The sequence below is a fragment of the Dipodomys merriami genome, unplaced genomic scaffold (assembly GCF_024711535.1).
Source record: "Dipodomys merriami isolate MVZ:Mamm:240054 unplaced genomic scaffold, mDipMer1.0.p SCAF_192, whole genome shotgun sequence".
In the NCBI taxonomy this organism is placed as follows: domain Eukaryota; kingdom Metazoa; phylum Chordata; class Mammalia; order Rodentia; family Heteromyidae; genus Dipodomys; species Dipodomys merriami.
The window spans coordinates 698,449-724,968 of NW_027203293.1; the positions used below are offsets into that span (position 1 = coordinate 698,449).

Sequence of the window (26,520 nt, forward strand, 5' to 3'; positions counted from 1 at the left end):
TCTCAGAGGTGAAGATCCCAGATTCTTGGTGTTTTCAGCAAAAAACTGAATGAAGACACACTCACAAATGTTTTCAGCTTTCTAGGGTTTAGAGAGTGTGGGAGTGATAATGGGCTTATCTCAGGGAAAGGAGGGATCATGAGCTGTCAGATTTTTGGAAAGGATCTGCGAATGTCCAAGGTTATCGTAGTACTTGTTTTACATATGAGATGCAACATATGCGCATGAAGCCCTTGCTGCTGTGCAAGGGTTAGACTAAGGACACAAAAGGATTTCACTATGCAGATGCCTCAGTTTGCTTAGAAGTGGCCCTGAGGTTTTCTACTCATAGGGTGAAGTCCTAACCACAAACTGATCACATTTGACACCAAAGGAGGAGTGGTCATGGAGGTACTAGGGAAAAGATAGGACTGCTGGGTGTCTCCTAGGGAATGACTAGGTGAGGGGGTTGGTTTCAGCATTCTCTTCCTCTAACTAGCCTGCCTCAGCACCATCTTACTTAAGTGGCAGGCCCTACCCCAGTCATGTCATCTATAAAGTGTATCAGTGTACAAGCTTTCCCCTCCCTCCTCTACCCCTGACCTCTGCCCCAAGATTATTATAACTATGAGAACCAATTAGCAGATACTAGATAAAAGGGTGATACGCTGGTATGGTAAATACCACTAGTATTTTCATGAGTACATCAGGAGAAACCATGCAAAACGGGAAAAGACATGACAAGCGCTTCTTGTAATGAGCTTAAAAGCTGCATGCCATGATCCTATATTTCCTACATTGCATTACATGATCCTACATTTCAACATTACCCACTGTGTAGACAAGGCTGGGCATAGGTGGCTCATCCTGTAATTCTAGTAATCCTGAGATCTGAGGATTGTGGTTGGAAGCCAGGAAGAAAAGTTTGGAAGACTCCATCTTCAAAATAACTAGCAAAGTGCTGGACTGAAAGTGTGGCTCAAGTGGCATACCACCAGCCAAGCCAAGAGCAAGAGTGAAAGGCCCTGAATTCAAACCCTCATATCCATTCCTGCTCTCCCCTAAATACTATTATAGTTGGGAATCAAATAACTTCTGTAATAGATGTTAATCCATTCTGGAGCATGTAGCTTCGGTACCATGTACATCTCCACCTCACTTCTAAAAAAGTCATTAATTAAAAGAATCATTACATATTACAGTGATAAATATCAAGTGTTGCTTCACCTAAACAAAACTAAAACTGCTTTTTTTTTCAGAGCAGTGCTTCATTTTCTGTGTTTTGTCTAGTATTATGGTATAGTCACCACCTCTCACCCTTTCTTCCCTCCTCCCTTTTAAAAAACAAGGGCATCAGCTTTTCAGATATAGATGAAAATTTATTCATACATAAACAATCATACTCCAGGAATTCTTTTGTAAAAAAAATTCTATATGTGACATTTCAAATGAACATTGAGCTATTGTGATCCTTTGCTAGGACTATTCTAGATATATACTAATTATTACAAATGAGGGAAACCATGAGCCTATGTTTTTTGGGTTTGGCTTACTTCATTTAATATGATTTTTTCCAAGTCTTTCCATTTCCTTATGTAAAATGATGGTAACTGAAATGAACGCCAAGATATGGAAACAAGAGGGTTTTTTTTTTAAAGTATACTATTTGCAGTTATTTCTTTTTTCTTTTGGTTTATTCCAGTTATGATTTCAGTACCTTTTGTCTTGTATGTTTATCTGATTTGGCAAAGGGAAGTGGAATTACAGAAACATGGGACAAAGGATAAACCAATGCAAAAGCAATACTTACTAGACACTATGTTGGAACTGAATGTGATAGCTTGGGGAGGAGAGGAGTCAGGGGAGGGAGGGAAGGGAAGGAAAGTGGGAGAAAAGGAGGGAGGGGGGTAACACTGTTCAAAAAGAAATGCACTTGTTACTTTACTTATGTAACTGTGACCCCTTTACAATAAAGAGATATAGTAAAAAGAAAAAATAAATGAAATGAACAGATTAAAAGGACTTTCTAATTTTATATGACTGTCATAGTTAAACACTTCTTTCAGTGTAAGGATTGAACCCAGGGCTTTGTACATGCTAGGCAAGCATTTTATTTCTGAGCTATATCCTCAGTCCCAATTGAATAACTTTTTACCACTTGAGGCATAGATCTACTTCTGGCTTCTTTGGTGATTAACTGAGTTAAGAATTTCATGGACAGGGGCTGGGAAGGTGGCTCAGTGGTAGAGCGCTTGCCTTGCAAGTATGAGGCCCTGGGTTTGATTCCTCAGCACCCACATAAGCAAAAAGAAAAAAGACCGAAGTGGCACTGTGGCTCAAGTGATAGAGCGCTAGCCTTGAGCTGACTCAGAGCTGAGGGACAGCGCCCAGGCCCAGAGTTCAGGCCCCACAACTGGATCCCCCCCCCGCCCAAAAAAAAAGAATTTCATGGACTTTCCTGCCCAGGATGGCTGTGAACCATGTTCCTCTCAGTTCAATAGGAGGATAAAACAAATCAAAAGAAGAAGAAGAACAACAGCAACAAAACCCCATAGGCCCCTCTCCTACTGCAGCATTAGGTTTTATAACTTCAGACTGAAATCTCACAGTAGTAATAAAAGCTAACGTGAAAAAGTTTCATGTTACCTTCCCTTTTCCTCTACATGCCAAACCAACAACCCTGCTCACCAGCAATGTTTACTATTTGGAATATCTAAATCTATCTATGATGACAATTTAGACCAATTAGACAAATGATAAAATTCCAGGTACAGTGAGCTGAAATGTCACCTTTAATGGTATGGTGGAAAAGTTTCTGCTCTGCTTTATGAATTTCAAAGTGGGGAAGGAGTATTATGATCTTAAAACAACTTGCCAAGAAATGTAGGAAATCAAAAAGTTCTTATTAGAAATGTCAACATATGGCCAGCAGACATGGTTCAAGTAGGCCTTCTGCAGCTAAGGAGGGGAGGAAGGAGGAAAGAGAGAGGAAGTCTACCTCTCCAGTCTATGTACAAACAAAGCTACTTTATTCTTTTACTGTCAATACTGGGTTTGGGTTAGTCCTCCACAGGACTGAAACCTCTGGAAGCAGTTTCATACTCTGTTGAAATGTCCTGAGGATGACAAGAAAGAATATGAGCTCTAGGGTTCCAGTAAAGAAATGGCTCCTGAAAATCTTTAAGATCACAGTCATGTTAAAGACCAGAGGAAATACAGTAGACAGAATAGCACAGAAATATTCTTTTCCCCTTCACATGAAAAGGTAAAGCAACATTCAGTAACCAACTATGACATTTTTACTTAAAAATCACCTAATTTTATAACATATTAGAAAGTTTCATAAGGATAAAGAACTAGAATAGAACATATTCTTTCCTTTCATAGGGGAAATAAAATCACAAAGTTAAATGAATGGATGGGGTTTGAACTCAGGGCCTCAGGCTTGTGAGTAAGTTCTCTACCAGTTGAGCCATGCTTCTAGTCCATTCAGGTTTTAGTTTGTTTTTGGGGTACAGCTTCAGAATAACCTAGCCTCTAACCTTAATCTTCCTGTCTCAGCTTCTCAAGTAGCTAGATTACAGATGTGAGGCACCTGTAAATCCTGTGTTTGGAATGGATACACTGATAAAACATTTTCTGTTCATAAATTATTAACCATTAAAAATGACGCCCACAGTCAAAAGGTAGGTCTGTTCAATTCTGCTTAGAAAAGCTTTTACAATTTGCTTAGGAGAATAATGTGTGTGTGTGTGTGTGTGTGTGTGTGTGTGTGTATACACACACACACACACACACACACACACACACACATGCATGAATGTGCTGGTACCACTGGGCTTCAAGCTCACTTAGCTTTTTTGCTAAGTGGCAATCTACCACTTGAGACAAGGTTCCAATGTGGCATTTTGCTGGCTAACTGAAGACATAATCTCTTTAAGACTTCTCTGCCTGAGCTGGCTTAGAAGTGCAATCCTCTAGGTCTCAGCCTCTTGGGTCATTAGGATGATAGGTATGATCTGCCGATGTCTAATTCATGCTTTTTAACAGCAACATTCCTTTAGCAGGCATTGTTTACACTGATATGGTTTATATGTATGTGTATGTACAATACTTTTAGCATTAAAAGGATTAAAAGGAGCATAATCTGTATCATAATTTCAACAGTTTATTCAATTTTTATAAAGTGGTACTCAGAATCTTTTTGTTAAAACATTGTACTTTGTCAAACTAGAACACAAAACTAGCAGAACAAGTAGGATTAATCAGCAGAAACTATAATTTACAGAGTTTACATTTAGAGTTGATTTAACTACTAAGAAGTTTCTGTTGAACATTTTAAGAGCAATGCTTAAAGCATTGTGATAATAGATAGTCCATTTCCTTATTTAGTGACTATTAGTTTGTTGGATTTAAAAAAAAATCTATCCATGATGACATATGTAATTCCAATAAATTAGCTACAGACCTACAGACTTAAATATATCAGTGGGCAGAGTAAGATCATCTCAAAGTAAAGTTCTACATCCCAGATAACTTTGGTGCGATCATGAAGATTGAGTCTCAAACTTCATATCAAGAATACTGTAAACGGCCTGTCTGTCCCTCAGACTGCAATACCTACAAACACTTATCACTGTAATTGGACAAATCAAAATACTTTTCTTAGCAGGGTGCCGGTGGCTACTCAGGAGGCTGAGATCTGAGGATCGTGGTTCAAAGCCAGCACAGGCAGGAAAGTCCGTGAGACTCTATCTCCAATAAACCACCAGAAAACCAGAAATGGTGCTGTGGCTCAAGTGGTAGAGTGCTAGCCTTAAGCTGAAGAGCTGAGGGGCAGCACCCAGGCCCAGAGTTCAAGCCCCATGACCAACAAAACAACAACAACAACAAAAAACTTTTCTCTTAGCATATGAGATGACCTAAAGAGTCCTCTTTCTAACTTAAAAACAAACAAAACTCCAGACAAAAATACAAAGCCCCTGAGTATCAAAGCATGCAAGTTTGGTGACAGAAAGTGGACAAAACTCTATACTCTCTATACTTTGGAGGGGGAAAAATACAAATAATTTAAAACTCACAGGACCTACTGCAAGATCTGACACACTCACTCACTTTGGGACACATTAGGTACATTTGATGCAAAGATCTAGGCTAACATACTGGTGGATAGCCTCCAGATCTCTAAGAGAGAGGAAGAGGGTGAGAAAGAGAGAGAGGGAGAGAGGGAGGGAAAATGCAGGGGAGGTGAAGAACTCTCAATTGTATGAAGAAATGTCTGTGTTTTCTCAGAGGCCAAGGCACATAAAGATATTGACTTTGTTTCACATAACCCTAAAAGATACAAAGGTAAATTTGTCTGTGCATTTGTATTTGTTTTTAAAAAGGTTATTCTCTAATATTAAGATACATAGAACAAAAGTATAAAAGTGGGTAGAAAGAATAGTCTTCAACTTGTCCTCATTGCACAGATAAATTCCTCTCAGGTAAGAATAAGAGAATTCAATATTTACAATTTTTCCTATAAAGGTTTGAAAACAAATTAGTAGGATAGAAGAAACTGGAGTTGCTGAAAAAAGGAAATATAGGCACCTACATTAATTTGAATGTCATAGCCCACTATGTTTTGACAATTTATTTGATAAATTAACATTTAAATATTAAATAAACAAATCGTTTATATAAATTATATTATCAAGATGGTTATAATACCAGGAGGACAGACTAGTATTAAGTATTTCAATGTGAGAATTGATATACCCATGCTAAAAACTGGGTGTTTTAAGCTAGCCTTGGTGGTTTATACCTGTAATACCAACCTTCAGCTAGTAGAGGCAAGAGTATTGCTTGAGGACAGCCCAGGGCTACATAGTAAGAATCTTTCTTCAAACATGGTCTCAAAGGGCTGGGAAGGTGGCTTAGTGGTATTGTGCTTGCCTAGCATGCATGTAGTCCTGGGTTCAGTTCCTCAATACCACATAAAAAAATGGTAGAGTGCTAACCTTGAGCAAGAGAAGCTCAGGGACAGTACCCAGGCCCTGAGTTCAAGCCCCAGGACTGGCAAAAAAAAAAAAAAAATCACAATCTCAAAACATTTGAAGTGATACTGATGTTGTATATGTAGAAATGTTAATAAATATTTCAGAAATGTCCATAGCACAGACTCAAAAATAAAAAGAATAGGCGAATTCAGTAAGTTGGAAAACACTTCTAGCTTTATGTTTTCTTTTAAAAATCACATATAAATACTGATTTAGGTTTCATATAGTTACAAACTATAAGGATTTGAAGAAGAAACCATGGCTCTTGGGTAATTCCTTATCACAAATTCTTGTTGGATTGAGCTATGGATGATGGGTATAATGGTTTCAACTAAACTTATAGCAGGCCTTTCAAAGCAAGAGACATTTTCCAATTACGATCTTGTTCAACATGAAACTTAATAGCTAGCCTCCAATTTTCATTGTTGACTCATGCTTCATGGCACTCTGCATTGACCTTTCTCTTTAGATTTTGTTTTTTGGGGCTGGTTGTTGGGCTTGAACTCAGGGCATAGGCACTGTGCCTGAGCTTTTTGTTCCTCAAAGCTGGAGCTCTATCATTAGAGCCATAGCTCCATTTCCGCTCTTTTGGTAGTTAGAGAGAAGAGTCTGACAAATGTTCTTGCCCAGGCTGGCTTCCAACCACAATCCTTAGAGCTCAGCCTCCTGAACAGCTATGATATGATTATACGTGTGAGCCACCAGTGCCTGGCATCTTTAGCATTTTTAACAACTCCTTCACACGTTATTATGAAGGTAAGATTATTTTTCAAGGAACTCACATTTTCAATCCAATAAGGCTGACTTTTCAACAATCACAACTTACTTCTAAAGAAAATAAGATTTAATTTACTTTATTATAAAAGGAAATACATTTTAGCACATAATTATTGTAGACAACAGGATATTCAGAAAGGTTTAAATTGATAAGTAAGAACATGTACTTCACTGAAATATACTTACTTATAAAAACATATTGCCTTTGCCATGTGAAAACCTGCTGTTTAGTTCTCTAGATTTCTTTATTAGGGCTTTTTTCTGAGCTTCATCAAACCGATTGACCTTAAGATCCTTATCCCGGTCAAATGGTATTCTCTCTTGGGGCTTGTTTTTATCTTCAGCAGCCTTATTTTTTAATTTTTTATGATGAAGGTCCATAAGAGATTCTGATCTTTTGGATTCCTAGAGGTAGGAGAGCAGGGAAAAAAAATAAATAAAAAAATAAATACCTTAGCTTGTATACATTATGTAGAGAACATGATCACAAAGTAGAGCAATTATACGGCAGCAGTGTTCACTAAGGAGGGCTGTTTACAAACCCAACAGGTTTTCCCAAACCCCAAAAGGTATCTAGCAGAGACAAATTTACTTCCACAGAAATGGAAGGTATTTATTATCTACATGTCATGCAGTAAAATTAGAGTAAGATGGAGGGGGAACAAATTAATTATGTATTTAAATATTAACAAAGAGGATAAACCAAAACATGGTTATGAAAGGATTCCACTAACTTCCTGAATGCTGGTCCCTGAAGTGTACATGGGTAGATAGGGATCTCAAACAAAAGTACTTGAAGATCCCTGGTCTCTATCTCTGAGCTGCTGAAAGAACTTCAGATTCCTGAGTTCCTCCACAGACTGGGAGAATTAACTTCCCCAGCATCTGGGACTCTCAGAAACTGGTGCTTTTATCAACAAGGTTCTAATGAGGTGATCCATCAGAGGGAATATGTACTGAGGAGGTCATGCTTTCTTGTAGTTTGTCTAAATGCAAAAAAGCTACACTATACAAACTTGGTGGCTTATCATCAAATTTCCACATGCTAATGAGGTAACTCCTTAATGAAGTTGTTATAAGGAGGTAAATTTACCGAAGGATATTATATATGTGCATGGAAATATCACAATGAAACCCCTCTGTACAATTAATATATGCTAATCAAAATAAGACAGAAGGCCTTAACTCAACTAAAGAGGTAATTATTAATAAGGAAGAATGACAAGCTAAAAAGATGAAAGGAGAGGGCATGTAGATGTTAGAAAGAACTAAAGAAAATAAAGAAGAAAGTCTGTTAATACTGGTATGGACACATGAGAAAGGATGGAGTGGTAAGGACCCCATTTACCTAAAGTAAAGTAGGGGAAATGGGGAAATGATTTATATTGATGAGCAAAACTGTATAAAATGGAACAAAATACAAATAAAATGAAGAAAAATAAGAGTTATGTACTGATTTGTTTGATGTACTGATTCCTTATAATAATAAGATAAACAATAGAGACAAATGAACACACAAAACTACAATTGAAACAATTCAACTCATAAATGTACACAGCTTGATCATTCTGGGCAAGTGTTTTACCACTGAACTATACTCCCAGACCATAAATTTTTATTTTTTAATCAGTTGTTAAAGGTATATAGTTGGCCTGGTTTTGATGTGATTTTTCAGTGTGACACACAGAACCAAACTAGTGCTCAACTATTAAAAAATTACTTTAAAAACATAGAAAAACTGCTGTACTATTCACAATAGCAAAGTTGTGGAAACAGCCCACATGTCCTACAACAAATGAATGGATCCAAAAAAATGTGGTACCTATACAAAATGGAATTTTACACAGCCATTAGAAAGAATAGTATTTTTCCATTTGCAGGGAAATGGATGGACCTGGAACAAATCATGTTAAGTGAGGTAAGCCAAGCTCAGAGAGACAAATGGCACATATGTGGAAGCTAGATCTAAAGTACATGGGAACATAATAATTTTATACAGGTCTCTAGACAGTCACACAGTGAGACCAAAGGGGGATAATGCTTAGGAGAGGAACAGAAAGGCAGAATGCCTATATGTGTCTGATTATACAAAATAATATTTATTGAAATGAACAGGAAATGGAAATAAGAGGTGTTTTTTTTTTTGCTATTTTTGTTTCCTTTTCTTTTTGTTCTGTTTGTTTATATGTCTTTAGGAGGGTAAATGGAGGGACAAAGAGTGAAAAATATGCAGCAATGGTACTTACTGGATACTATTTTGAAAATGAGCTATATAACTTGTAGGTGGGGATGTTAGGGAAAGACTGGGAGAGAGAGAGGGAAGGGCTGACATTTTCCAAAAAGAAATGTACTCTAGGGCTGGGAAGTTGGCTCAGTGGTAGAGTGCTTGCCTCACATGCATGAGGCCCTGGGTTCGATTCCTTAGCACCACATAAAGCAGAAAAAAGCCAGAAGTAGTGCTGCGGCCCAAGTGGTAGAGTGCTAGCCTTGAGCTGAAGAGCTGAGGGACAGTGTCCAGGCCTAGAGTTCAGCCCCCACGACCGACAAAAAAAAAGAAAAAAGAAATGTACTCCACCTGATTTATATAACCATAACCCCTCTGTGTATCACCTTTATAAGATCAATTTTTAAAAAAAAACTAGAAAAACAGTACTCTGAAAATCCTCAGTACAAGTTGAAAGTCAATTAATGTAGAGATAACTTTGCTTTAAAAAAAATCTAGCTGATTTTTCACAGTTAATCATTTAACAACGATGAGGGCTGACATAGCTGAGTAGGGCATGTGATTAGCATATATGGGTTCAATCTCGAGTACCAAAAACAAAACCAGAAAAAGTTTGTGCTTTCTAACCATTTATAGAATGTTGAAGGGGCTGGGAAGGTAGCTCAGTGGTAGAGTGCTTGCCTTGCATGCATGAGGCCCTGGGTTCGATTCCTTGGCATCCCATAAGAAAAAAGAAAAAAGCCAGAAGTGGCTTGAGTGGTAGAGTGCTAGCCTTGAGCTGAAGAGCTGAGGGACAGCGTCCAGGTCCAGAGTTCAGGCCCCACGACTGGACCAAAAAAAAAAAACCCAAAACGTCGAAGAGTTTATTTTGAATGGGATGGTTTTCTCAATAGCTCTTGTAAACTCATCATTCTGGATGATGCTTTTTGTTTTGTTTTCATGTTTTAAATTTCAGTTTATAAAAAGGTAGGACTATAAAGTATTCTAGTTTTAAGACTATAGTAATATTTTGAAAAGGTCGATTTCTTAATAAGTAACCAGAATATCAGCATGAGATTAAAACCTTAGTTTTTGGATGGATTTTAACCTAAACTGCAGGCCATTTCATGTCACCCTAAGTACTTCAAACACATTCACTAACTACTGTTCAAGTATTTGCTTCTACATTTTTTTCTAAGATAAACTTAAAATGTAATGAAACTTGCAAAAAATTAAGTACATATTGTTTTATAATTCAAAATCGAATCAAGATTTAGTATATTTCCATCACTCCAGAAAGTTCCCTACGCCACTTCCTAGTCAAATCCCATATTCCTACTCCAACAACCTCCATTATGTTATTTTATGCCTTGTATTATTCATTCTGCATATTATAGAGCTTCAGATAAACAGAATCACGAACATGTGTTTGTCTGTGTAAGACTAATCACTCAGCATAATGACTTTGATTCATCCACATTTGGCATTTATTTTAATTTGTTGTATTTTACAGCTCGATTTTTCTTTTGTCAATGGATCCTGGACTGTAGTAACAGCTATTATGAATAAGCTTCTGTGAACATTTTTGTGTCTTTTTTAAGACTACTATGAATAAAGCATTGTGTCTTTTTGAGACTAATATGAATAAGGCATTCGTTGAGTGGATATATTTTCATTCATCTTAAGTAAATACCCCGGGGTACATTTACTTAGAGTAAATACTATAGAGTCATAGTGTAGATGTGTTTGTTTTTTTAAGAAAGTCAGGTTGGAAAATGAGCTAGCTTGTTAATTTTAAGCCATTCTTCTAACATAACTCATTATTGTTTTATAAACTGTGGCTCGAGGTACTACTATATATTGCATATGATAGGATTTGAGATGTAATTTTGTTTTCATTCAGGTCTAGGTATTTTCTAACTTTCATTACCATTTCTTCTTTGACACAAAGCTTAAAATTTCCCATTATATACAGCTTTAAAAATTATCCCGGGGCTGGGAAGGTGGCTCAGTGGTAGAGTGCTTGCCTTGCAAGTATGAGGCCCTGGGTTCGATTCCTCAGCACCATATAAGCAAAAAGAAAAAAGCTGGAAGTGGCGCTGTGGCTCAAGTGATAGAGCGCTAGCCTTGAGCTGAAGAGCTGAGGGACAGCACCCAGGCCCAGAGTTCAGGCCCCACTACCGGACCCCCCCCCCCGCAAAAAAAAAAAAAAAAAAAAGAAGGGAAGGCAATTGCCAGGTTGATTTTGTAGCATAGTCTTCACACATTTTGTGGTTCAACCAGTTGTCTTTCACACTAAATTATCCTGAATGTTAAAATCTTTATGGCCAATGACCCCAACAGTGATGTGTTCAGTTGTGCTAAAACTTCAATCACTTAGGGGTTGGGAAGGTGGCTCAGTGGTAGACTGCTTGCCTTGCATGCACAAGGCCCTGGGTTCAACTCCTCAGCATCACATAAGCAGAAAAAGCCAGGAGTGGTGCTGTGGCTCAAGTGGTGGAGTGCTAGCCTTGAGCTGAGGAGCCCAGGCCAAGTTCAGGCCCCACAATGGACAAAAATACAAAACAAAACTTCAATCACTGGGCTGACAGTTTTCATAAAAGTCCCTGGAGGGTTGATTTTTTTGGTCAGTTTCCAAAAATGCTTTATATATGATTGATTGTTCACAATTCAGGCTAATATATACCCAACAAATCAATTTTTATATAACTTTTGATTTACATTTATTATTTGAGCTGGAACACTTGTTAAGTTTTGTTTTGTTTTGTTTTTGCCAGTCATGGGGCCTGAACTCTGGGCCTGGGCACTGTCCCTCAGCTCTTCAGCTCAAGGCTAGCGCTCTACCACTGGAGCCACAGCACCACTTCCAGCTTTTTCTGCTTATATGGTGCTGAAGAATCGAACCCAGGGCCTCATGCATGCAAGGCAAGCACTCTACCACTAAGCCACCTTCCCAGCCCAGTTTTTTAAGAGTAAGATGGATTATAACTTAAAAAAAAAAAAAGTGAGCCAGGTGCTAGTGGCTCACACCTGTAAACCTAGCTACTCAGGAGGCTGAGATCTGAGGATTAAGGTTTGAAGCCAGTCTAGGCAGGAAAGTCTGTGAAATTCTTATCTCCAATTAACTACTGGAAAACTGGAAGTGGCACTAAGCCTCAAAGTAGTAGAGCGCTGCTTGAGTGAAAAAGTTCAGGACAGTGCTTAGGCCCTGAGTTTAAGCCTCCATGACTGACAAAAAAAAAAAGGTAAGTGCCAAGTGAATACTGACCTTAGTTCGCCATACATTTATTTTTTAAACTCAAAGTCTCGTATTTATTATAAGAAAGAGTAATATAGTTGGGCATTAGTGGCTCAAACCTATACAGTAATCCTAGCTATTCAGGAGGCTGAAATCTGAGGCTCACTATTCTTTTTTTTTTTTGTCGGTCGTGGAGCTTGAACTCTGGGCCTGGGCACTGTCCCTCAGCTCTTCAGCTCAAGGCGAGCGCTCTACCACTTGAGCTACAGCGCCACTTCCGGTTTTCTGGTGGTTTATTGGAGATAGGAGTCTCACAGTCTCTCCTGCCCGGGCTGGCTTTGAACCGCGATCCTCAGATCTCAGCCTCCTGAGTAGCTAGGATTACAGGCGTGAGCCACCAGCGCCCGGCTGAGGCTCACTATTCTAAGCCAGCTCAGGGAAGGAAAGTCTGTGAGACTCTTATCTCCAATTAACCACCAAGAAGTCAGAAGTGAAGTTGTGGCTCAAATGGCAGAGCACTAGCCTTAAGCTAAAAAGCCCAGGGACAATGCCCAGGCCCTAAGTTTAAGCGCCTAAAGACCAGCACCAAAAAAAAAAAAAAAAAAGGGAACAGTAATACAGGGGCAAAAACAATCAGAGTACATTATACATATCTACTGAAATATCACAATAAAATGCCTTTGTGAAATTAATTTATGTCAATTTACAAAATGGGAATCTGTAGAGACAGACAAGAAAGATCGGTTGTTGCTTATGGCTGGAAGGAGATGCTGTGTGACAGAGGGCTGTGATGAGGGTACACTGTTTCTTTTTGAGGTGCAAAAAACGTCCTAAAATTGACTATGGTAAGAAAACCAATGAATTGTATGTACTATAAGAGTGAATTAGATCTTAATAAAGGTGTTTTAAAAAGTTCTTACATTGTACGAAGACACTTGCTCAGCCAACCTCTTATCTCTTGCTGATGGTATGTGGTCTTCATCCTTCTTACCCAATGACTTCCTTGATTCTTGTGTTTCCTGAAGAACAAACACAGATAATGTATTACCCAAGATAAAAAGAAATCTTATAACCTCATCTAGGCTAGTAAATTCCTTCCAGTTAGAGATTTTTACATATTTGAAGAGGCCAATTCATGAGTAGCCTATTTTGCAAACAAAATTTCTAATCAACCAACTAACTGGAAGAAATTACCTATTTACTAATCTAGAGTGAGTTTTGACTAAAAATAACAAGATGTAGGAAAATGAGGCTTAAAAAAAATCTATCATCTGTTTTCTTTCTCTTTTTGTCAGCTTTGGGGCTTGAACTCTGGGCCTAGATGCTGTCCCAGAGCTCTTCAGCTCAAGGCCAGCACTCTACTACTTGAGCCACAGTGCCACTTCCAGTTTTCTTGTAGTTAATTAGAGATAAGAGTTTCATGGACTTTCCTGCCCAGGCTGGCTTTGAAGCACAATCCTCAGATCTCCACCTCCTAGTAGCTAGGATTACAGGTGTGAGCCACCAGCATCCAGCTATTGATCATCTGTTTTCAAAAACAGTAAAAAGAGCTGGGGCAGGTGGCTTATGTCTATAATCCTAGCTATTTTGAGGTAGAAATTGGGAGGATCTTGGTTTGAAGCTAGCCTGGGCAAAAAGTTCATGAGACCTCGTCTCAACTAATAAAAAAAGCTGGCTATAGTGGTACATACCTGTCGCGTAATTATATAAGAGGCTAAGATAAAAAGGATAGTTAGTGGTAGAGGCAAAAAAAGGAGACCCTATTTCAAACATTGCCAGAGCAAAAGGGGCAAGAAGTATCATTGAAGCTATAGAGAGAGCTGGTATGGTGGCACATTTCTAAAATCCCATCTACTCAGGAGGAAGAGACAGAAACATCTTCATTTAAGGCCAGCTGGGTTAAAACTAGCAAGATCCGATCTCACAAACAAGTCTTGTATGGTGCATGCCTGTAATCCCAGGGAAGTTGAGACAAGAGAATCATAGTCTGAGGAAGGCTGGGCAAAAGTACAAGGTGCTATCTGAAAACAAATGGAAAGCAAAGGAAATGGCTCCAACTGTACAGCACTTTCCTAGCAAGTATGAGGCTCTGAGTTCAGTCTCAAAAAAATCAGCTAAGAAATGCTTCTAATAGTAACCTTTTAATGTGTGTGGCTCATGTATACATTTTATCTCCCCCATGTACATTCAATTACTGTTCTGAGACTTTTTTTGAATCTAAGGATCAAAGGGAATTTGTAATGTTGTCAAATGTACAAGCAAATGATAAAGTGTAGAGATTTCAATGAATCAGGGAACCTGTGATTTCAACCCCAGGATAACCACAAAAATACTAGCAACATAAAAATAACCCTCCCACTTCATAACCACCTCTTTACAAGAGAAAGCTCCTCAGAAAAGCTATTTCACCTTTCTACCATCACCAAACATGCCTGACACAAGTACTGATCTCATAATTACAGGAAGAGAATAATGATCCTGAGAATTCTAGGAGTAAGGATCACAGTAAATAGCAGATGAAGTAAGTATGGGACTATTTAGATCAAAATTAAGCATTTAAGTCTTACATGGGACATTTCATGGGAATTACACCCTTAGGTAGTGTCAATTTAAGGGGCAGTGCCAAGGACACTTGAGTTTTTTATTTTCATTTTTATAACAAACAGGAAGACTTCAGAAGAGGCAGAAAAAAACAATTTTTATACTGTAGCATTTTGATAAGGATGCTTCTTACCTATGTTGGCAGTCACATGGACTTTGGCACAACTGATTCCAGTCATTCTGGGAGATTCTCTAGGTTGGAATTTGCTAGTTAATCTGAAATTTTGGTTTTCTTTTCAAGATATTTTAAAAGATACATTTTCAGACAGACAGTATATGGAATATAAAAACTAGGAAGTTTGGATTTATTAAAGTCAAAAATGGGATTTTTGTGACAGCCCCAGAAAAAAAGTGCTTCTACTATAAGACAAGGTAAACTAACCCGTGACTTAGAGCTGAAGCTTTATGAGAGACTATTGATTGGAAAATGTAAGTAACAGTATGACTTTCCTGTCTCATAATTACTCTTTGGAGGAAAATGTGTATTTTTCCTTTAGAATCCTAACTCCCCAAAGGAGAATATTTTAATACTTTGGCCTTAGCAAAACTGAGCCGACACAGATAAAATTCATAAGTAGACCAATATACAAACAAATAAAATCTCCCACCTTAGCTTTCCTTTCCCTGTCTGCTGGAGTATCTGTCCAGATAGATCGATCTCCAGACTTGTCATCAGCTCTTCTCTTAAAAGTTCTTGGCCCAAGACCAAAATCTTTCATTTCTGGAGGAAGCTCAGTCATCCATGATTCTCTTGTAATTGGTTTAGATGAATCCTTTAACAGAAAGAAAGCACCATGGACAGTATATCTAGAGAATATTGTATAATTATGTTTTTCAAAATGAGATTTTAAATTTGCTTAAAAACTTCAATAGAATAGACTGTTTTTATGATATACATTTGCAGTATATATTAGGAAATACTTCACCCAATTTGTTCTTTTGTCTATCTTTTGCCATACAGAATATTTTTAGTAGACAATGTCACCAATTTTTCTCTTTGTAGTTTCTGTGGTATAAAGATCCTAAATTTCGGGGCTGGGAAGTTGGCTAAGTGGTAGAGCGCTTGCCTTGCATGCCTGAGGCCCTGGGTTCGATTCCCAGCACCACATAAGCAAAAAGAAAAAAGCCGGAAGTGGCGCTGTGGCTCAAGTGGTAGAGCACTAGCCTTGAGCTGAAGAGCTGAGGGACAGTGCCCAGGCCCAGAGTTCAGGCCCCACGACCGGACCCAAAAAAAAAAAAAAAAAAAAAAGATCCTAAATTTCGGGCTGGGAAGGTGGCTCAGTGGTAGAGCGCTTGCCTTGCATGCTCGAGGCCCTGGGTTCGATTCCTCAGCACCACATAAGCAAAAAGAAAAAAGCCGGAAGTGGTGCTGTGGCTCAAGCGGTAGAGCGCTAGCCTTGAGCTGAAGAGCTGAGGGACAGCGCCCAGGCCCAGAGTTCAGGCCCCACGACCGGACCCCAGAAAAAAAAAAAAAAAAAAAAGATCCTAAATTTCAACATGTATACATGTATAAAAAGACACAGACATACATATACATATAATATTAAGATTACAAGTGGTATATATTAGTTTTTAAAATTTAGAATTTTGATCTATGAAGTTTATTTCTTAAAAGTTTTTATAAACTTACATCATCTCCTTTCGTTAATTTTTCTTTCATTCTCTGGGCCCTTTTTTCAAATTCTGCTGTTACACTGTAGTTAACTGGTCCTTTTGCAGGCATTGGTCCAACAATATCTTCATTTTCATCTTCACTGCTCTCTGTGTCCTTTTAAAAGAGATCACCAGGTATAGAAATAGATCCTACATTACTCAAACTGAAGTGGATTACCCACAGACAACAGAACAAAAAGCCAAACAATTTATTGGCTCATCCCTAAACCATGATGAGCTTTTCCTTTTCAAGTGTATCGTGCAGAAATGACAAACCCATGGCAAGTAGGCTATTCTATCACCCCTCCTATTTATGGGAGACTCCATTCAATTATATTAACTTTCCTCTTGGTATTTACAGATACAGACTCAGAATTATCAAAAGTATTCCTTTTTATTTTTTAACCAATTATCAGTGATGACACAGGCAAAATCAAATTTTACTGCTGGTACATAAAGAGTGCTTTGGAAGATGTCAGCAAGCAAGGCATATTTTTCAGCCTTCATGAAACAGAAGTACTGTGTAATAACACAAAACACTGACCTACATCGAAGTGGTCCAGAGTACCTCACTTACCCCAAAGGTAAAATAGCATTGTTATCATGGAGTTCAGCTTGTTCTTATTAAATATGATAAGCATTTTCTCTTTGTGGGTCTGTTACATGCTATATACAGTAGGCTTGGGAGGCTCTCCTTGTCCTCCCAGAGATTTCTTGTGATGGATAACAATAATCTGATCATCCTTCACACTGTCAGATGATTTTTTTTTTCTTCTAACTAGTCAGATCAGGAGAGAGAGAGGGTGTGTGTGTGTGTGTGTGTGTGTGTGTGTGTGTGTGTGTGTGTGTGTGTGTGTGTGTGTGTGTGTGTGTGTGTGTGTGTGTGTGTGTGTGTGTGTGTGTGTGTGTGTGTGTGTGTGTGTGTGTGTGTGTGTGTGTGTGTGTGTGTGTGTGTGTGTGTGTGTGTGTCCTGGGGCAGATCAGGAGAGAGGGGTGTGTGTGTGTGTGTGTGTGTGTGTGTGTGTGTGTGTGTGTGTGTGTCCTGGGGCTTGAGCTCAGTGTGTGTGTGTGTGTGTGTGTGTGTGTGTGTGTGTCCTGGGGCTTGAGGCTTGAGCTCAGGGTGTGTGTGTGTGTGTGTCCTGGGGCTTGAGGCTTGAGCTCAGGACTGCTCATTGTCCCTGAGCTTATTTGCTCAAAGCTAGTGACTTGAGCCACCATACCACTTCTGGTTTTTTAGAGGTTAACTGGAGATAATAGTCTGATGGAACTTTCCTGCCCTGGCTAGCTTCAAGTTGAGATTCTCAGATTTCAGACTCCTAAGTAGCTAGGATTCTAGGAGTGAGCCACTGGTGCCCAGCATATTGCTTTCATTCCCCACAAATCACCCAAGTGTAGTTTACTTTCAATGAGTTTTCTTCTCTCTGAACCTTGATTGTTTTTACAACAACAATTCAGCAATTATTTATTCTCTAAATCCTCCCCACACATTTAGTATGTATGAACTTTGGCATTAAAATGCCATACTTATTCCTTAGAAAACTTTTTGAGTAAACCTAAGCTTAAATAAGCATATGAAGAAAAGATACACAACTTGCCTGAAGTTAGAATCTAAGAATTAATATTCCATGACTAAAGGCAGGACTTTTTTTTTTTTTTTTTTTTTTTTTTTTTGCCAGTCCTGGAGCTTGAACAAGGCCTATGCACTATCCCTGAGCTTCTTTTACTCAAGGCTAGCACTCTACCACTTGAACCACAGTGCCACTTCTGGATTTTTCTGGTTATATGGTACTGAGGAATGGAACCCAGGGCTTCATACATGCTAGGCAAGCACTCTACCACTAAGCCACATTCCCAGTCCAGGATTCTTTACTGAGTGGCAGCAGTTCCTCTGTTCTTTTCTTAAACTATTAGTGATTTAACTTTAAGTGTTTATAGCTTAGCTCTACTATAGGAAATTTCTTGATATCACAGACATTATCTTTATTTTTAATTCCACACATACCTGAGGAAATAAAGTGGGCAACTATAAAAGATGTAATGGATATATTATTGTTTAAGATGGTGGGATAAGCTAATAGTATGATTACTTCTATCTGATAAAAGACAGCTTTATGAAAGTTCATGTCTTGATAGAAACTTTCAGAAATAAAGAGAAACATAAATTAAATGGAAGAATGGAGATGCAATAGGAAAAATGGACATAATACAGAAAACTCAAGTCCAAATCTACACTAATCTAATTCAGAAAAACAAGATATTATGCATCCTTCTAGGACATAAAGGACTGTAAATTTAGACTTAAAGACCTCATTTGTAATTATTAACATTATAATTAACTAATACAATGGTATTAGCCCTGTAATTGCAGACATGTTAGCTAACCTTTTTGTTTTTTTGGTACTAAGGTTTGAACTCATGGTCTCCTAACTTGCTAGGCTGGTGCTCTATTACTTAAGCCATGCTTTTTGCTTATTGTTTTTTTGCTTTTTGTTGGTCATGGGGCTTGAACTCTGAGCCTGGGCTTTGTCCCTCAGCTCAAGTGGTAGGCTAGAGCTTTACCACTTGATCCACAGTGCCTTTTCTGATTTTTTAGTGGTTTATTGGAAATAAGAGTCTCATGGACTTTCCTGCCCCGGCTGGCTTTGAATCACTATCCTCAGATCTCCACCTCCTGAGTGGCTAGGATTATAGGCATGAGATGAACCACTGGCGCCTGGCATGCTTATTGTTTTTGAAATAGGGTCTAGTAAACTTTTTTTGCCTGGGTGGATCTTCAATCTTGAACCTTCCCTACTCCAGAGAATGCTCTGGAGTGTCTAGGATTATATGATGAACCATGTGTGCCCTGCTAAACATTTAAAAAAAAAAAAATCACAGTGGAAACTGAACTCAGTGTCTCACATTTACAAGGCAGGCACTCTACCATTTCAGCCATGCCTTCAGCCCCCTATTTAACCTCTCTAAACCTTGGTTTTCATGGTTTCAGATGGGGCTGATAATAAATACTCCCCACCAACAACTTAAGAGAATCTAGCATTTTGTTCTTCCTCTTTTGTAACTCCTGGGAAAAATGTTGATAATTCTGTCGATCACTCTGGTCTCAGTCTTACTGCCCATCTAACTAGCTTGGGCATGGACATAAAATTTTGGTCAAACAAATGTGAATGAAGATCTGTAGAAAACCTTCTTGTAATTTGATGACAGATTAATTTTTGTGAGTATGTGTCTGGCACCTTGCTGGTTTCTTAGAAACTTCTCAGAGGAAATAACTCTGAAGTTCAGTCTTTATAACTGCACCTTATTTCCATTCACAATCTCATTTTAACTGTTAACTCTTCAGCGGAGATGAGCGGGAATTCACTTGTAGGAAGAGGTGTTTGCTAAATAAAAATTGGCTTTGATAAATAGACACTGTGTAAACCTGGGTAAGTTACCCACTATTTTTAGTCTTTCACTTATTATCTGTAAGCTACAGATAGTATCTATTTCATGAGTCTGGGGCAGAGGTTAAGATCCACACGTGGAGAAAAAACATTACAAATGATACACATTTCAGCTAGGAGAAAACGAGCCTTCATATATTACTATAAAAATCATTTATTTTATTAAAAAAATCACTTCTTCACAAGTTTATTTGTTATCTGTAGGTAACAGATCTGGTTAGAGAGAGCTAACTTCAAGCTGAAGAACAAACTCCATAGTTTTCTCTCCTCCAGGTCAAATCACAATGATTCCTTAAATTTTTCATCATGTTCTACTTTCCTAATGCTTTAAAACTCTCTTTTCCAAGATAAATAGCACCAACAGAACCTCAGATTTGTGGATAGCTTTTGAGTTCACCTACCTATGTTATGATCTTAAACCAATCTGAATATAATTGAGTCTTACATTACTCAATCTAATCCTGAGGTTCTGAGTTATTTATCTCTTATTTGTTAAATGAAAATGTTCCAAACCTTGGAATTGAAATATGTTGATGCTTGTCCTTGGTCCTCTCTGCCTTTGTCACTTTTCTGAGTAGATTTAATGAAACCAGGTGGCAATGCAGGACCTATTATAGGCCTGAAAAATAAAATGGACCTTTGTCATTCTCCCTGACGAAAAAGCTGTTTTCAGAATAACAGTTCACAAAAATAATAAAGTTAGATAATAACCCATGTTCAAAATAAGCATTTTAATTAATACATTATTTTTACTATGTGTTTATAAAACTTACTGCAATCTTTTGATACTGGTGTATGCATGCTTTCTAAAAGCATTATACTCGGTAAAAAAGAAGGATAATATTATTTCATAATGGCTTTATAATGTACTTTTAACTAGTAGAGGTCTTTTTCTGTTTCGTACCTTGGCTCTTTTTTTAGTTTTGATGTTCATGTCCACTAAAAAGTACCTTAAGAGCATTATAATTACAGTCAGAACTACTTAAGTTTAAACTGGATTTTTCTGAGGACACACAAGAGCATGTGCACACAACAGATGCCAGTAATCTGTGCCAGGACAGGATACAGATCTACACCCTGGCCTCACTAATAATCCAGCAACAGCATGGAAGTATAGAAGAATTTAACTCCCTACTTCACTGAGTTCTATGGATAGAAAAAAAGATGCTGTGCTAATCACATTTCAATCAGGCCCTTTTCTATTTCCTAAACACAGCCCAGGTCAGTATAACACACTCCACTTTGGGAAAATTTTATACACACAAACTATAAGTGACTGAGCTGGAGCTTGAGTCCTGGCCTCCTAGTCTTTCGATCTGCTCACTGCCACATGCTGAAGAGACTGTTATCAGGTCAAAAGAGAGAATGTCTGAATTCTGGACCTTACTATATGTAGTGAAAAAATAAAAGAGAAAACATATTTTCTATTCTCTTTTATACTTTTTAGCTTCTTCATCCTTGCTTTTATGACAATATTTTTCCTACAGTTGTCACTGGGTGTATGTCACCAGTCCAGATGACAAGTCCCAAGCCAAGTTTTCCAGGTTCTCATATGTTCAAGTTAGAGAATCATCAGAAATTCTGGTTTCTGTTTTGGTTCATGAATTCTCTCTAAGCTTAACAATTTTGCATATGAAAGACAGGGAAGTTTGGTGTTGTTAGAAAGGTTCAATTAACTAAAGGAAGCATACTTGTTTTATACATTTTTATTTCTGAGTACAATTTTCTAGTTCTTTGGAGGTTTTGAGGTTTGAACTCAGGGCCTCATACTTGCTAGGCAAATCCTCTACTGCTAAGCCATGCCTCTACTCTATCTTTGAGATAGGGTCTTGCTTCCTTCCCAGGTTGTGCCTGTATTGCAATCTGCTTATGTTTCATTTGGTAGCTAGGATGACAGGTGCATGCCAGCATGTCCAGCTTCTTCCACTGACACTGTCTCATAGACTTTTCTGCCCAGGGCTGGCATGAAATTGTGATCTCCCTGATCTCAGCCTGTACAAAGCTAGGATGACAGGTACACACCACTGCATCCAACTCTGGGCTGAAAAGAAGTCTCTTGAGTTTTTCTGTTGGGGTCAGTCTCAAACAATAATCCTTCCATTTTTAGCCTCCCAAGTAGCTAGGGTTACTGACATGAGCCACCAGGACCCTGCTCTTAGTACATTTTTCATAACAGCTACACATACAATTATAGTTTATTTTTCTGGCCTGAGGGAATCTGTGGAGATAAAACTAACAGTATACAAAAATCTTAAAATATAGTAAACATAACTACAGCATGATTATGACTATATTAGAGGCTTCTGACCCTCAATATATGCAGCTGGTTATTTATTTCACATATAGATTTTTATCATTTTGTTAAAATGTAATTCTTAAGAAACTGCTTTAAATCTAAATATAGTTAAATATCCTTTATTAAAAATGTTGGGAAACAGAAGTGTTCCACATTTCAGATTTTGGAATATATACATATAAATGAGATATCTCAGGATCCAGGTCTAACCTTAAAACCCATGTTTCATACACATCGTATACATATAGCCTAAAAGTACAATACTAAACATTTTTTTATGTATGAAACAAGGTTTGAATACACTGAGCCATCAGACCTGTGGTATCAAGTTGGTACTCAAATGTGCTGGATTTTGTAGAATTTTGGATTTTAGACTTTTAGATGAAAGATTCTACACCTATAATGTCTGTACATGCTTGCCTGTATTACTTTATCTTTTTGAAAGGGAGGAAGGGTGCTGTCCCATCCAGCCTCCCACCACTTTTGTGAGAGTGAAACTAAGAGATATGGAAGTTTTCTATAATCTATGTCATAAATGTGCAAATAATCATCACTTTTATTATTATTAAAAAAACAACTACTTTCCCCTATGAACGACTTTTCAATGCTATGGAAATATGTATATTAAAAAAACAATTTGACAACTCTTTCATGAATTAATAGACACTGGTGGCAATATTTTAAAAACACTGGCCTGAAACATCATACATTAATTATCACCTTGGTGGAGAATCATCCTGCCTTTTAAATCCAGGAGGAAGGGCTGGTCCAAAAAATCCTTCCTCATCATCATCGTCATCATCATCCTGGTTTCTCCTTTGTTTTCTGGAAACATAACAGTGTAACTTTATGTTGAGAAACTTTTCTCAAAGAGAGAGAGAGAGAGAGAGAGAGAGAAGTTTGACCTTAAGGCCTCAAACTTGTTCTACTTGCTTGCTTGGCTGGTATTCTACCACACTACCCATGCTACTTTTGGATGGCTATTTTGGAGATAATGTGTCATAGACTATTCTGCCCTGGCAGGCCTCAAATTATGATCTTTCAGATCTCAACCTCCTGAGTAGTTAGGATTAAAGGTGAGCCACTGATTCCTGGTGGAAATTTTTAATTTCTAAAGAAATAAATAACTAATAAATTGCACATCTAGTATTTAAATAGAAAAGCCTCTTAAAAAGAGTCTACGGCTGGAATGTTTAGAATATTTACTCATTTGAATAATACCTTAAGGAAACAACTCCAGGAATGTAATATAAGAATGTAATATAAGAATTTTGCTAGGATGAGGATATAACTAAGAGATTACTTTCCTACCATGTATAATCCTCACCATCATAAAAAATTACTGAATTTCTAGATATCTCGACAGCTATATATCACTACAATAAACTCCTCTGTTTATGATCAAATTATATATGAGATTATTTTTTCCCATGTTGTAGAAATCCAAATCCATATTCCTTTACAAGCTATGTGTTCTAGCCAACTTATATTTTTGATTTATCATATAACTTAAAAGACTTACTTTGCAGTTGGCCCACTGTCGTCGTCTTCAGATTCTTGATTTCTTTCTTCAGATAAAGAACTGCTGTCCTCATCACTGTCTGATGAATCTGAACTACTGCTTTTATAATTAGGGGGCAGAGCTGGTCCTGCAACTGAAGATTTGTTGCATGTAACATAAGCAGCCACAACTGTTTCACTGAACCCTCCTCACTAAGTTTTCATTTTCTTTTCTGAAAGTCACAGCTGGCTATGGATAGTTTTTTATGGACTTTCATAAGATTTGGTCCTGTTTCATGCACAGTGGTTTTATCCTTTCCAACTCCAGGAATGTAATCACTTTATCTTATAATCCTCTCCCCCTTTTTGTACTGATACTAGGGCCTGGTTCTACCCCTTAGGTATTTTACTAAGGCTGGTGCTCTATCACTTGAGCCATAGCTCTACTTCTAGCCTTTTGGTGATTAGTTGATAAGAGTCTCAAGGACTAACTTGCCTGGGCTGAGTTTGAACAGAGATCCTTAGATCTCAACCTTCTGAGTAGCTAGGATTACAAGTGTGAGCCACCAGCACCTGGCGTTATACCATCTTTTTAATAAAATTTTTAAAAAACTTCGTTAATGCCCACACTTAAAACCATAAAAAAATATAATTTCTCTGGTAACATCAAATTATTGTACCTATCAAAATTGTACCACCAATATTAAGCAAAATATAGACCAAACAACTACAGTTCTTATACATACTAAGAACTTGGCTAAATAGACAGGACTTCAAACCCTGGGGTATCTAACATAAAACATGTATTATAATGCAAAGAATCATTATTATTATTATTTTTTGCCAGTCCTGGGGCTTGAACTCTGGGCCTGGGCACTGTCCCCAAGCCTCTCTGTGTTCAAGGATAGCACTCTACCATTTGAGCCACAGCACCACTTCTGACTTTTTCTGAGTTGTTTATTGGAGACAATAGTCTCATGGACTTTTCTGCATGGGTTGGCTTCAAACTATGATCCTCAGATCTCAGCTACCTGAATAGCTAGGATTACAGGCATGAGCCACACATCCAAAAATAGAAACTACTAAAATGCCGGTCAACAGTAAAATGAGTAAATGAATTGCAGAATTGGTCACCCAATGGAATTTACCCACACTTTTCTTCAACCTTAAGTTGAATAGAAATTTCTTTGCTAAAATAAAAAGAAGACCTTTTAAAATGGCTCTATCAGAAATGAAAGCTGGAAGGAAACCTGTAGTAAAAACACCATATCGAGGTAAAAAAGCAATATTGGATTCATAAATGTTTGGGATCTCCCCTTGGGATCCTCCCTCCCCCCATACAGTCCTGGGGCTTGAACTCAGGGCATGGACTCTAGCCCTGAATATTTTTTTGCTCAAGGCTAGCGCTTTACCATTTGAGGCACAGTTCTACCTCTGGCTTTTGGGTAGTTAAGTGGAGATAAGAGTCTCATGGACTTTCCTGCCCAAGCTGGCTTTGTAATCTTGATCCTCAGATCTCAGGCTCTGAAGTAGCTAGGACTACAGGTGAGAGTCACTGGCACGCAGTGGGATATTCTTTTCTTTCTTTTTTTTTGGTCGGTCATTGTGGGGCTGAACTCTGGGCCTGGGCATTGTCTCTCAGCTCTTCAGCTCAAGGCTAGGGCCCTACAACTTGAACCACAGCGCCACTTCTGGTTTTTTGTAGTGCTGAGGAATCAAACCCCAGGGCCTCATGCAAGAGAGGCAAGCGCTCTACCACTGAGCCAACTTAATGTCACTCCTAGTATAAAAGTGAGAACAAACTTGCTGGAAGCACCCGAGAGTGCCCGTTATACTTCAAGAAACAAGACCATAAGGAAATAGTGAAGATGCAAACATCAACAAATTATTTAGATACAGTGGATTACAGAGAGAAAAACGCTGAGGATAAAGAGGAAGGCACAAAAACGTTTGGGAGAGTTTAGAATGGTGACATTAAGTTTCAGGATTGGTTGGAGTTTGTAGATTGGTTTACCTAAGAATCCAATCAGAGACCAAAGGGAGCTTAGCGTTGGTGAAGTGTGCGGACACTTTTGCTTTGGTGCTAGGCGGTGCGTCAGGCTAGGAAGGCAGGCCTAGGGCTGGAGGACATGGGGTTTTCTGCACTGATCTAGTAGGCGAGAGGCAACCTGGGACAGAGAAGAGGGAAATGGCTTCGTTCTATTTTGAGCTTCACCAATAAGGGTGTGATCTGTGACTCTTCCCCAGCTTCAAGGTCCCAATTTGTATCATGAGGATAACACCGTTTTCCTTATAAAGTTGCTTGGGAGGATTAGATGACTGAATACGTTTTGATCAATTAGCAGGGTATCCAGCTTCTGTTCAGTGCTGTGGTGTTGCTGTTGTTGTTTTTCCCTCAAGCTGAAGCAGTTCCCGAGGAGCCTCTCCCCCCGCCCCCCCCCCCCCCGCCCGCTACGGCCAGGGAAGGAGAGTTGGCTCCGGTCGGGGTGCACTGGAACCCCACTCCGCCGCCCTCGGATGCCCAGACTGCCTCCAGGCACAGGGTCGGGCTGAACACGCGGCCGCTTACCGGGGCTCGGGTCTCGCTCCTCGTCCTCCGAGGTCCCGCTGGCCTTGAAGCCAGGGGGCAGCGCTGGTCCGATCAGGTCCCTCGCCATCCGCGGCGGCGGACAAGCTTCGGGCACACAAGTTTAGCCGCGCACGTCAAATCCTGCTAAAAGGCAGTCCGCTAACGCTGCGAATGTCGGAAGTTTTTCCGGCGCCGACCGATGACGCTGCAGCCTGTGGTT

General features: G+C 38.7%; 1 protein-coding gene across 2 annotated transcripts; it reads right to left on the minus strand.

Moving 5' to 3' along the window:
• Positions 1-6,858: 6,858 nt before the first annotated feature.
• On the minus strand, positions 6,859-26,460 carry Gpalpp1 (GPALPP motifs containing 1). Of its 2 annotated transcripts, XM_070028442.1 has the most exons (8): positions 26,301-26,460; positions 23,754-23,886; positions 22,952-23,056; positions 20,449-20,554; positions 16,470-16,607; positions 15,448-15,612; positions 13,159-13,257; positions 6,859-7,202 (listed from the first exon to the last, which is right to left on the minus strand). In XM_070028442.1, the coding sequence occupies exons 1-8, from the start codon at positions 26,386-26,388 to the stop codon at positions 6,984-6,986; spliced, it is 1,053 nt and encodes a 350-aa protein (XP_069884543.1). In that variant the 5' UTR covers positions 26,389-26,460; the 3' UTR covers positions 6,859-6,983. The 2 variants fall into 2 exon arrangements, with proteins under 2 accessions (XP_069884543.1, XP_069884544.1); XM_070028443.1 differs by lacking the exons at positions 23,754-23,886; positions 26,301-26,460 and having other exon boundaries at positions 22,940-22,971.
• Positions 26,461-26,520: the final 60 nt, after the last annotated feature.